At 42.9% G+C, this 13,366-nt stretch overlaps 1 protein-coding gene across 6 annotated transcripts in view; it reads right to left on the reverse strand.

Annotated features, from left to right (window-relative positions):
• shank3a (SH3 and multiple ankyrin repeat domains 3a) overlaps nucleotides 1–13,366 on the reverse strand; it is a 140,236-nt gene that overhangs the window by 93,271 nt on the left and 33,599 nt on the right. The window contains exon 1 of one of the 6 annotated variants that reach the window (XM_076733440.1): nucleotides 6,929–7,310. The exons of 4 other annotated variants lie outside the window; for them this stretch is intronic. In XM_076733440.1, coding sequence (XP_076589555.1) covers nucleotides 6,929–7,015 — 87 coding nt within the window. In that variant the 5' untranslated portion in view covers nucleotides 7,016–7,310. Of the gene's footprint in view, nucleotides 1–6,928; nucleotides 7,311–13,366 lie in introns of those variants that run through there. One more of the 6 variants, XM_076733443.1, reaches the window with a different exon arrangement.

Genomic DNA, 13,366 nt, shown 5'->3' on the forward strand with positions numbered 1-13,366 from the left:
CTTTTGCTGCAATAAAGACTGCGCCGAACTGAGAATATGGATGGGCAACAAAGAAGTATTGTCTGAGTGGTTTGAAAAGTTTCTATTGATGTTTTCAGACCATTTTTTCAGTGAATCACTACTTACTAATGCAAATCCAAGTTGACTACTGCTGCACTAATCCACAGAGGAGCAACTTCTCACAGACAGTTTTTAAGCCTTCAGCAGATGAGTGCTTGATACTCCAAAATATTTTCATCAGAGTCTGCAGGAAGAACTACTGCTGGTCTCCACACTGACTGCTCGGCGGGCGGAGTATATGTCCAACATTATATCTTGCTGACAGATTTGGTAAAGCTGTCCAACAAACAAACATATTAATTAACCTTCTTGGTTTAATGTGGGTGTTTAAACTCCCCTAAAAGCCACAGAGCTGCTGCGTACCGCTTCACGCCTGTTAGAACAGATTGTGTGCTTTCGCCGTGTGTATCTATAAGTACTTCTGCCTCTATCTATGTCTGTTTGGACCTCAGCCTGCAGTATGTTTGTCTGAGAAAGGCAGCGCTTAGTAATCTCCAATATCCATACCTAAAAGGCTTAAAGTGTAATGCTCTCAGCTACAAAAAGACCAATATACTGTATGACAGAGCGCAGACTTCATCCCAAGGAATAGGATTTTCTGTGAGGGGGATCTTCAACCTTTACTGTATAGCAGTAAATAAATCTCTGTAATTTGATACACTCTTGAGCTTAGGGGGGGAACTAACACCACATGAAAAAGCACTGGAGGCTTGAGGATGAAATCTATTGGACTCATTCTCTCTCTCTCACTCACTCACACACACACACACACATACACACACGCACACATAGAATAACACTAATTCATAATTTTACACGCTAAACACACACATTTTAGACATGAGTGCAGAAAAAAAAATCTCCCCACACTCAAACACAGGGAACAGGGTGTTGTTACTATAGCGACAGCATCTAACACATCATTGACTGTAAATGTTTCTGCCGAACATGCAATTCAATTTTACACCTCTCTGGTTAAGGTTTAGAAAGCCTGCACAGCTTGCTTAGTTCACAGGAGACGCAGACATTATCGTAATAATCATAATGCCCGTTCTAAATAACGCGCTCCCTCCGGCGTCCCTCAGCGTTTTTAGACTGTCTATAGCTGAGATCTGTTTCTGGTGGTCTTGCATATGTGGGGGGGTCCCTGATCTTTTTACTGATGTTTTTTGAGGGGTAATGGAAAGCAAATAAAGGACAACAAGAGAAGGATACAAAAAGAGAGAAACAAAAATGCCTCTCTGCATTCAAGCCTAAAGCCAGCCTTTACCAGGACCTATGCCATCTGCTGACAAAGCATGCACATACCAGTACAGTTACTCCATTATGAGGGCCATCTCTGTTTTTAAACCATGCACATTGAGACACACAAGTTGATCTGATGTGGTCCCTGGAACAAGGAACATGTAAAAACAGTCTGCGCTAAATGCTCGTCTATGTGATCAGTAGTTTCCTGCTGATGTCAAATTCACACAGCAAACACACGACATACTGTGTCACAACCAGTTGGACAATGTCAACTTGAAGTACCGTAAATGCCAAGCCTTAAACTCTGAACAGGAAGCCTGGAAAAATCAAAGCTGGAAAGCAACCAACTTGCTGTACTATAAACCAAATGTTGCTCCACAAGCCTCCTTTTTCTATGGGTATCTAAAAAAGAACAGCCGGGAGGCTACCCGCATAGCCTCGCTGGAACAGTTACCTGCATTTACTCTTGATCTCATGAGTCATTTTAGCAGAAGTGTGTTGTGTCTAACCTCTGTGGCCCGGCTCCTGGTAGCTCTCTCTGAACGTAGCAGCATGGTGCCTCCTGTGTAATCCTTTTCAGAAGCACTGGAATAATGTGTTTTAGCTCGATATAATATCTAGTGTTCCTCTTGATGAACTACAGTTTGGGCAGGCGGGACAGTGTGAGCTAGCTCTGAGCAGCAAAGCACGCAAAGCCACGGCCTCTTTCCCACTCATCAACACACTCACAAACATGCAGAGCACTGGCTTATTGTTTGTGGACCCCTAAACACATTCTGCTGTACGCTCAACCAATTCCACCCACCTTCCTGGCCGCACTGGCAGCATGGCTTTGTCCAGCATTGTCTGTTCCATCAGTACAACTGAGTTCTGGCGTATTTGCCAACCCATTAATACAAAAAAAGAAGGCTTAGGCAAAAAGAGGATCATACAAATGTGAATGTGCAGACCTGTGAGACAAACACACGGACGAGATCTCTATGAAAGGCGGACCATTCGTGGGTGATACTCCATTCAAAATCTGCAGGCCCCATTTTTGTGCTGGTGCAGGGCCTGGAACTGAATGTCGCACTGGCGAACTGCTATTTTCCGTGAAGTGCACCATGGTTGTTTCCCCTACCGCACTGGTTTGGTATCTCGGTGAACTGCTGTGCGCCCCATTGAGAGGAAGGGCGTTGCCACACCCTGTACATACAGGGTGTAGCAATGCCTATCCAGAGGTATAATGCAATCTTGATGCCACAAATGAGTGCGTCTTGCACAGTTCGCTGCCTGCCTGCTGAGAGCCAGTCGACAGCTCAGCACACTCACTTTATTTGGTGGTCACACGCATGTCAAAATCACACAATGCCCTTTTTCATGTTCTGTTCATCTTTCCACTTTATTCTACATTTTTTAACCAACTAACATGCACACAGAACGAAAACTTTTATTCCAATTATATTATTACAGTGAGTGATTCTCAGCTTGTAGGCAGCCTATACTGACGGCCTTTCCTTTACTATGGCTACTACTGCTCTAGAGCCATCTGAAGGCAACAGGTCTCTGCTCAATCTCTAGTCTCCAGCTGGAGTGATGCTGTGCACTCTGAAGGGACGATTATGCACAGCAGATCTGCTGGTTGAATTTTGGGTAATAAGCACATCAAGCACACATCGAACTTGTCATTTTCATTAACTATTTTCAAAGCTTCAACTGCAACTGGTGTGTTGGAGATGGATGCACTGAAAATGGTTCACACAGTTCCAAGAAAAATGGTAGATCACATACAAACTTCACTAATAACATCCTCATAACTGTCCCTGCCAGTCTCCACCTTGTGTCTCCATCCAAAACACTGGATGCAATTGTACAATTACAATTAGTAATTTGGCAGATACTTTAATCCAAAGTGACGTACATATGAATTCACACACTGATTGCACAGCATCGGGGGCAGTTTTGGGGTTCAGTATCTTGCCCAAGGATTCTTCGGCATGTGGGCTGCCGAGGCCAGGGATCGAACCACCAACCTCTTGATAGGGGGACGACCACTCTACCTCCTGAGCCACAGCTGCCCAGGCCCGGGCCCAGGCCCAGGCAGAGGTGTGGCTGTGATGACCAACAATAGAGGCTGTGTTCAGTATAGATTTCGAGTGGTGTTCACAGATACACAAGACACTGTCATTTTAAAAATCCTAATTTATTGGTGAATCATTACCAGCATTAACATACAAAGAGGACAAATTAGACTGCATTTTTACCTCTATTTCATTGTATTTATGGCACTACAGGGGTAAAATTGCACACTATTACACATGGGGAAACATGGTGACCATAGGATCTTCAACATGTCCAGAAAATGAATGTAAAAAGTATTGACTGTATTCATCAGATCATGGCAATATACTTATCTGAGCTACAGTATTCATATTTGAAACTGACATGTCCCACACAACACAACAATTGCCACGATGATGGAGAGGTAGATTATGCTGCTGACATTTCTTTGGATATTGTCATAGATTTTTTCATTGTGTCATGATTAAATATCTACTATTACAACCATGAATGCAGCTGATCAGGCGAAAACAACATTTTTCAAAGCCACTGTTTTTAGATGGGGTGTTTGAAACTAAAGGACACATTTTGGGTTGAGTATTGACAAAAAGTTAGTGTACAGTCTATGCTATGGTCCATAAATTCTGTCACATGAAATATGACAACAGAGCTCCATTGTTGTTTGTATGCATGACTCTGTGTTTTTGTGTGTTTGTAAGCACGGTGGTCAGGGAGGATGAGGGGAATGCATGCTGTCATCAGAATCAAAGAGTCTAGAGAAAGAAAGAGCTGAATCAGGTCCAGTCACGTGCTTTTAGACAGACACACAAACTGACAGCAGGACACAGACAGGCAGACGGGGGGGGGGGGGGGCACAGCCAGAGGATGACACAAACTAATCAGACCAAAGGTGAACTGGAGCACATTGTAGCAAAACCTGTGTCACAATACAGCTGAAAACATATGAAAAATGATCTTCCCCTACACTTGAGCCTTGGCTGCAAACAGACCAGGATACAGAGTGAGAACAGACGAGGGCAGCCAGCAAGCTCCAGGCTGAGACAGGGGTTATGTGGGTAGTGTATTTATTCAGCCAGATGATTATTAGAACTCTATTGTATTTTATGCCTCTGGCATCCTATTCTACAGTCATCTATTCATACTGCCTGACCTAGAATGCTGGCATCTTCTGCTAGTGGGATGTTGTACTATATGGAGCAAGAGCTATACAATGTGTTTTTTTTTACTGTGAAATGCACTTGTGCAATGATATGTAACATCATCAAGGCCAAAAAGCAATTCCAGTTCCAGTTCAGTAAAATGGGAGGATGGATGGATGGATGCAAAATGAATGATACCTCCACCTTCTGTCAAAAGCAACAGTGATGATCAGTCGTGTCTGAAATGTCCTCTTACATTTCAGATGCACACATAAACAAACCGAACAGACCTATGTGTTGCAGCGTGTGGAGCTTTATGCCAACTAGTCTGGTCTTTCTGTTGGGTTTAAATAATAAGATACAGTTTTCACTGTAACAGTGCAGGTAAGTGGCTGGGCTGTGCATGATCGTTATCTACGAGGAGGTGACTGCATCCTCTCCGCTGTAGATGTCAGAGACTGACTGGTGGAAGGCAAACTGGGAAATTGTTGGATTCACCTTCTGCTTGTCTCGTTGCCTGTTGTCACTGAACATTTTCCTACATTTAGCAATGGTTCTTCTAAGACTAGACCAGCACATTTAACCAATCTGGTTCTGCTTCCTAACTTAATCTCATCTCAGCTGCTCAGTTGTGGATGTCCCCCATTTTTACATGTCAATGCAGAACTTAGTGAAACTTTCAGACTGGATTCATCATCAAACTGTCAGAGTCACGACACAATGTGGTTTAAAATTTAAGGTAAAGAGATGATATGGACGACATATTCCTCCCTATCTACTACTGCACTGATATATCTTAACCTGAATCATGAAAACAGAGTCCCAAGTATTAACATTAGCCATACCTAAGCAGAGACCCACATAGAGCGTGCTGGGGAGTATTATGAAGAGCCCGGGGCTGTAGTTTCTACATGGCCTGGTTTCAGATCATACTGAATACAACAGAATCAATTCCTTCTTTTTAATCTGTCTAATCACTGTCCCTCTCTCTTACACGCACATATACACCCTACTCAGTCTTAGTGAAAAACTAATTGGTGACAACTCATGGATGACAACTAAAACACTTCAGAGTACAGTACTACAATTTGTCTAAGAAGAACTTACACAACGGCTAGAAAAGCAGCAGCATACAGAAGACACAAACACATTAGGGTGGTAGCAGTAGCCCAGTGTATCCAGTGTAATTAGGCAAATGTAATGTTAAATAAGACTGTCACTCTATTCCAGAAGTACGGCCAAAACAAAATAACACTAATCACACTTTAGTGCATTTTGTAGTTTTAATGCCTTTTACTTGCAGTACACAGGCTGATTGTGTAAGTATACAAAAAACAAAGTTGCAAAACAACAGAAAGGACATGGTGCGAAACTCCAAAGGATGTTTTTATCGCACATAAATTCCATATATGCTGCATGAATAACTGACTCCTGGACTCATGCTTGTGTGGGTTATTTTGTAGAGTGGACCAGGCTGCAGCTCAGGTCAAGCAGCCCAAGGGGCATATTCTTGACAGCTGCCACCTGCTGAGCTCTCACCGACTGAGACTGACAGCTCTGAGACTCTCAGCAGAGGTTCACAGGAAATACTGTGTGTGGCAGCTACTTAGCTTAACAAGTTTACCCAATGTGGCCCAGCTCTAATGCTGTCTTTTCAGCTCTTTGCAGATTTGCCTCAAATACACACACACAGTGAGGACATCTCCATCAGAGAGCATCAACATGACAGCAATGTGACACAAGCAAGAGCATTGTGATAAAAGACACTGACCAGAAGGCCAGTACTGTCCTGAGGAGACCAATTGGCAGATCCTAACAGACACACTGTCACGTGCCAACACATTTTCATACACACGTGCACCAGCATGTGCACACACACACACACGCATACAGGAATATCTGCCACAAGCGACACATGCACGCACACAAATATGTTTGCCTTACTTAGAGATCCAAAGGCAAAACACAACCACTCACACTGGCCACAGCCAGACACAAACATCCACACATCCTGACTTATCATTTGTGTACACACACATACACACACACACATATGCATGCACACACACACAAACAGACACAATGATGCAAGCCCACGGTTAGTAACTGAACCAGTGCAGAGAGAAACATTAGCATTCTGTCAGGGTTTCAGACAAGACTGCACCAGCCCTTCACACAGCCAACATGCAGCAGAGCATAACAACAGACGGAAAGAGAGAGAGTGAGAGTGAGAGAGAGAGAGAGAGAGAGAGAGAGAGAGAGAGAGAGAGAAAGCATAGATAGGTAGACAGAGATGGGTTGAGGAGTGTTCAGTTGGAGATAGAAAGTATGAAAAAGAGAGAGAGAAAGAGAGAAAAAAAGACATGTTTAAACCAGAGATAATGATAAAATTAAAGAGATGATGAAAGCAATTGGGGTACCTTACTATTGAGTCTGGCCTTCCTGGCTGCTTTAGCTTTTCTTTCTTTTCTTTCGGCAGCTTGTCTTCTGCCCAGAGCAGATCCCATCTCACACACGCACACGGACACACTCCCAGTCACACACGCACTCCCGTAGGTCAGCTACAGTCCCAATGCCAAAACATCATCCACATGGCCATATCCAGTCCCCCTCCTCCTCGTCTCCTCTCCTCTTGTTCTCTCTCTCCTTCTCCTTCACAACCTCTCGGCTTGTCAAAGTAGCACATGCACACTCACATGGCCACTCACGCAAACACTCGCCCCGGCACAGGCGCACACACACTGACTCCTGTACATGTACAGGCAGACGCAGAGATGGTAAGGGGTGATTTTGCAGGATGCTGGAGAGAACAGAGGGAGGGTGGGGAAAGAGAGCTAGAGAAGCGGGAGGGAAAATAGAGGGAGGAGAGAAAGCGTAAGATAGAGGGAGGGAAAACCAAAACAGAAAATGGGAGGGTGGGTGGGGTAGAGAAGAGAGGGAGATATGGATATCCAAAGTGAGAGGATATAAAGAAAACACAGGCAGCAGAAAGGGAAGAGCGGAAGTCCCTAACAGACATGAAAATACTGTAGAGTGCTGGTGTAATCTCCTATCAGAAATCTTATTACAGCAGCGTGCTAAACCAAGTGTTACATGACAGAGGGAGCTCTATGTATCACAGTGCTCCTGAAAATATGGTTACATTTAAATCCATACACTATTTGTACAAATAACTGCACACATACATGCACACAGGTACACGAATAGGTATATCTTGACACATCAACACAATAACACGGGGTCATATACAGTGTCTCAAATTAGAAACAGCACAAAGAATTTCAGCTGAGCCCTCTCTACAGCTGGGGATTTTTTGTATTTTTAAATCCCAAGGTCCATATCTGTGTGTGTGTGCGCGTGTGTGTGTGTGTGTGTTCTTGTTTCCACCCAGCAATGTCTCAACTTCTACTATGTTCAAAGTACTAAATTCCTCTTCCTTTTAGGGGATTATCCATAAGGGGACCTTTGTGTGTGAGGGATTCCCCATTGGAAATATCCTCTCATCCTGTGCCATGCAGTTGTGTGTGTGTGCATGTGTGTGTGTGTTTGTGTGTGTATTATGCAAAAATCCCACATCAAATTTCATGGTGGCTGCAGTTGCAATAACACTGCAGTGATAGGAGGCTTTAACCACTGTACAAATGCTCAGTGGAATCTAGCATCTCAGAATAATCACATCACACCTACAATGAGCTCCAGTATATGAATAGTTTCATTGTAAACTGAAAATAATGCAGGAATTCTCATTCATAAATACAATCAGACATGTAACACAAAGGCTCGGTGTAGGAGGAATAGCATTACTCTGCAATACATTTTATGGAGGAGGCTTTTGTGAATTATGCTTTCCCACACATGTACATGACAAAAAGTTGCCATGATGTGAGCACTGGTGGAGCTCGAGAATCACACTGGACCATACAAATTATTTGATCTAAAGAATAACTACATCTTAGATTTTAGTATGTGTGCAATTTCTCAGCTGCCTTATGATCTTAGCCCATATGAAATTCCTTCATTCTGGCAGTGTGCTCTGTGGCGTTCATGACCACATTACCAAATAGGGCGTTACTAAATGCTCTCCACTACTGTACATGCCTCTTTAGCTTCTTCTAACCCACCACCCCCCTCCCTTTCCATCTCTACAGTATGGCCATGGCGCCCAAGGCTTTCATTCATAATTATACATACAGCATACATATCTTTCAATCCATCCATCCAACCACGGGCTTTTACATGCCTACCGTCAATACTGTGTATCATTTATTGGCTGCAAAGCTATAAAAGTCAAATAAACTTTAAATATATATATAATAATAAATATTCTGCTATAAATCCAACCCCGACTCCAAAAAGGTTTGGTTGCCTTGTAAAACATAAATAAAACATAATGTGATCATTTGCTAATCCCTTTTGACATATACTCAATTGAAAACAGTGCAAAGACCACATATCTATTGCCCTATTTAAACAATCTATAGCGCATGGCCCCAAGTGCATTTAGAACATGGCCCACTCCACTTTTGATAGTTAAACAGCTGGACTCAAAATAAGGTGTAAAGGGGTTGTATTTAGTTTCTTCATCAATCATAGGTGGGGGAGAGGGTGAGGGTGTGTGTGTGTGGGGGGGGGCACCATTCACTTCGCCAACTTGCTGAATGTGTCATGTAAATAACAATGCACCAGGTGCAGGCACGCCTTGCTTTTCAAGGGAATGGAAGATGACACTTGGTTTAATTCATGTTAGGCTCAAAACACACTTACAATTAATTAGGAGACTAAATGCAACTCCTTTCCCCTTCGTGCTTCATGTGTTGCGCCCAGATTATGCAGCATTAAACAAGCAAAAGTGGGGTTGAACCAGCCCTGAACACACTTGCGCCATCCACTTTAGTCCATGCGCTATATGCAGCTGTTTAAAGACAGCAAATTGCAGGAGAATGAAGTGTTTTGAGGACAGCTGATAAAAAAAGAGATTTGACACTTTCTATCACTGGAAGCCCTTTGTCACACTTTAAGAAAGCCACCCGTTCTGCAGTCATGCATATCACATGGTCAACCACCTACACCAAGCACCCACCCACACGCACTCATATTTTTTTTTTTTTTGTAAGTATTCTACAGTATGCAAATTGTCCATGCACCCTGCCTGGTTAACCAGGACAGTTTTGGGGTGAGGAGGTCTGGTTGAGGTCAGGTGAGGAGGGAAAAAGGAATGGGAAAATCCTATCAATTATGACCTCATTTTAAACTTCAGCCTGCGGCTAATGAGCTGCACAACAGCAAAGTAGGCCAATACGTGACCTCTCCCTAACAGGGCAGCTTGCTGCAGGATGAATAGTGAACATCGTGACTGATAATGCTGCAAGAGTCACCCACAGCCGGATTCCCCTCTTTACCCCTGGAAGTCATTATGCAACAAAAGCAACTTTACCATTCAGAAAAAAGAGAGAGGGGGCCAAACGTCAATGTCCCATTACTTTGTGACATCGCTTGCTCAAAGCTAATCATCCCTAATGCAAGCCCAAGTGAATATTTTGTTTTAATTACCACTGCCGAGACAGAGACCTGTAAAAAGCCTTTAACATTCATGATTGAATAATCAGCATACTACTACTGTTGCCAAGAATAATTAATATACCACTTAGACACATAAAAGGAGTTTTAGAAGTATTTTACAGAGGAATATTTTCATACATCTGCATATATTTGGGACATCTGTTCTTCTGGAGAGCTGTGAAGTTGAGCTGTCGTCCTTCTACTTTCACTGAGGAAGCAGTGGATGCTGTAGCCGATAACAGCAGCAAGGTAACTGTAATTAGACTTTTCCACTCATTCATAGTGTAAATCTGCACAAAACATGTCATTAACACACTTTATACATTTTATGAATACATGCATGGCAGATATTTGACGTGATATCTCCTATAATGACTGGTGGGTGTGTGTCCAGGTGTTCAGACACATGCAGATTAGTAACAGAGGAAAACAAGAATTAATCATGACTGCTTGTACAGCCAAATTACCACCCTCATTCTCTCCAATGACATGGCTGTCCTGGATTATTCACTGCTAAAAAAAATAAAAAAAAAAGGTAGCTCAAACAACACAGTGGCTTTCACAGCCCATTCACGCCTTCAGGTTTCTACTCAGTGAGATAATACTGTGTGGCTGGAAATTCACACTCCTTTTTCCATTTGAGAATTTTATCAGTTTCACTTCTACTGGCATACGAGGCAGGCCAATCACAACAAATTCCCTCTTTATAGATGATTTATTGTGTGAAATTACCACCAGAATTGGAGCTGGGCAGGGACAGATCTTGGTTGAGTACGTCAGTTGAGTACCACTCAAATATTTTGTCATAGCAGTGTAGCACAGGAGCAGACGGCAGCACCTCACACCAGAGTGGTTAGACAAGAAACAATATTTGACAGCATGACTCATCCTTCTCATCACCGCTTTTCTGCATCTCTCTCTCATTCACTGTTTCTCTCAATAGAAATACGCAACATGAAACATTCGCTGGCCATGAATAATAATAACGACCATTCAAAGTTGCCTCTCTTTCTAAGAAACCCTTTCCAGTTCCATTTTCAATGTCCCAAACACAAATCAACGACACAGTGTCTTTGTTTGTTCTTTAAGTAGTGAAATGGAAACTTTTTGGGGGGTGAGAAAGAAAACCTTAATTTGTTGCCAGGCTATGCTAATCAATAGTCTTGAACCACACAATACTTGCTGTGCACTTGTTCCACAAACTATGATAGCGAGGATTAACAACATAATCACATTTTCTCATGGGATATATGTGGAGCTCAGTACTGTACAAAGCCAAATCAGCAATAAGCTGCTCAACTATTCTCACTAGCATTAGTGTGTTAACTACAAGAAAAGCATATCTAACAACATTAGTCATACATAAGGGGTGATAGCAGCTTATTTGTGGTCTTCGCTGCACGGTATTTTACTCATCATCATATTATGTGATGATGACAAAATCAGCACATGCCGAAAATCTAAAATGCTGTTTTCTCTGGAGAGAAAAGATTTGCAGAATGGGCTTTTGACAATGACGAGGGTGAAAAGAACTGACTGATGCATAAATGATAAAAACTGCAGCTCTGCGATTTGTACCTAACAGCTCCCCACTGTTGTACTCTGTCTCTCTCTCTCTCGCACAGAAAATCACACAATTGACACTGCTAATTCTCTCTAGTGTAAGTGCCCTGCCCTCTGATGGGGTTTGATGCAAATGCATTCAATTCTCTCTGCTGTCTGTTCCACTCATCACCCACACACCACACACACACACACACACACACACACACACACACACACTAGAATGCAAAAACACAATTGAGGCACTGTCAAAAGCATGCCAAACCAACAGACAGCGATATAACCTTAACCCTAAAGTCATGCTGGCCAATCAGGGTTAGGGTACAAACAGGCTACATGCAGTCCGACGGCTAAATCCTACTACAGGATGCGTACGTTGATGATCTTGTCCAAAAACCAGTGACGTTGCCGGTGGACGCTGTGTCTTCAAAGTGTTCGATTATGTAGCAGTGACCTTTATACATCACCTGGTATTTCACACCTGCCATTCTTTACCTGTCCACTAGTCATCCCCACTGAGTCCCGGCTTCAGACGATCACCTGATCAGTCACCTGTTTTCCACTACTTCACTAGTATGCTGTATACAGTGCACGGCCAGTATTCAAACTCTGCCAGATCTTCAGGGTTGCTGTCTTACCTGTTCAGTCTTTGTCCTATTCTTCCTTACTGGATCTGTGTTTGTGACCACCTGCCTGCCCTTGACCACCATCTGCCTGTCTCTTTGGTTCTGTTTGCCAATTTGGACTGCCTTTTTGTCGCTGTTTAAAACCTACCCATCCAGCCAGTGAGGACTGGTTTCACTGAACGTGCCTTGGCTTCTGCAACTGTTCATACCCACTCAGTAATACCCACATCTCTTGCACATATTTCCATTTTCCAACCTGATCAGAGATCAAGTTTGATACAGATGTTTAAAATCCCCTACATTTGAACTTTCCTTTAGCCTTTGCCCAAATGTCTAACGTGTTATTTTCACAATAAAAGCATGAATGTGTTGGTACTCAACAAGAGAAACAACGTTAATCAGTGCAGCAATAGATGTCGTGTTGTGTCCCATTAAAGTTCCTATGTTTGAGCAGGACAAGAAATGTTGTGTTTTACAAATTAGGTCAACACAGAAGAAAATTACAGTGCTTAATGTGAAGTATCTTAACAGACAAAATTACAAAGGGTATAGAGGAGATAAGATTGGGGTATGATTGTACATAAGTGAAATCACCGAGACCATAATCTCCAGCACAGAACATCTAATCATTCTTATCTGTGTGACATCTACCGCATGGCTTTGTTTTTGAGCACACATTGTCCTTATGCAAATCTCTTTAAGATGAGAGACAGTCACCTCCTTCAGACTAGTGCTGGATAATGATGTTGGAAGTTTTGGAGCCATAAAGTCATACGCACCACGACACACACCGAGCCGAGCTTTACTGAGGTCTTCTTCTAAAGCATCTTTCGAGCATCCCAGCACTTGCTGTAACCACCACTATGAGCCAAAGCTTTATGTACTGCATACATGTCATTCACTGAGTATGAAAAGGCCGGTACCACTTGGGCTGTCCCGCCCCACCCCTCTCAGAGTGGTATGTTCCATCTCCCTGATGTAGTGCATGAAGACGCTCTTCAGGAGAGTTTGTTTACTTCACTCCAGTGAGTTATAACATGGGTGTTCCTGCTTTGTCTTTGCTTTGTGTGAGTCCACTGAACTAAACACACACACACTCTCACAATATGC

Source organism: Chaetodon auriga, chromosome 6, assembly GCF_051107435.1.
Source record: "Chaetodon auriga isolate fChaAug3 chromosome 6, fChaAug3.hap1, whole genome shotgun sequence".
Classification (NCBI taxonomy): domain Eukaryota; kingdom Metazoa; phylum Chordata; class Actinopteri; order Chaetodontiformes; family Chaetodontidae; genus Chaetodon; species Chaetodon auriga.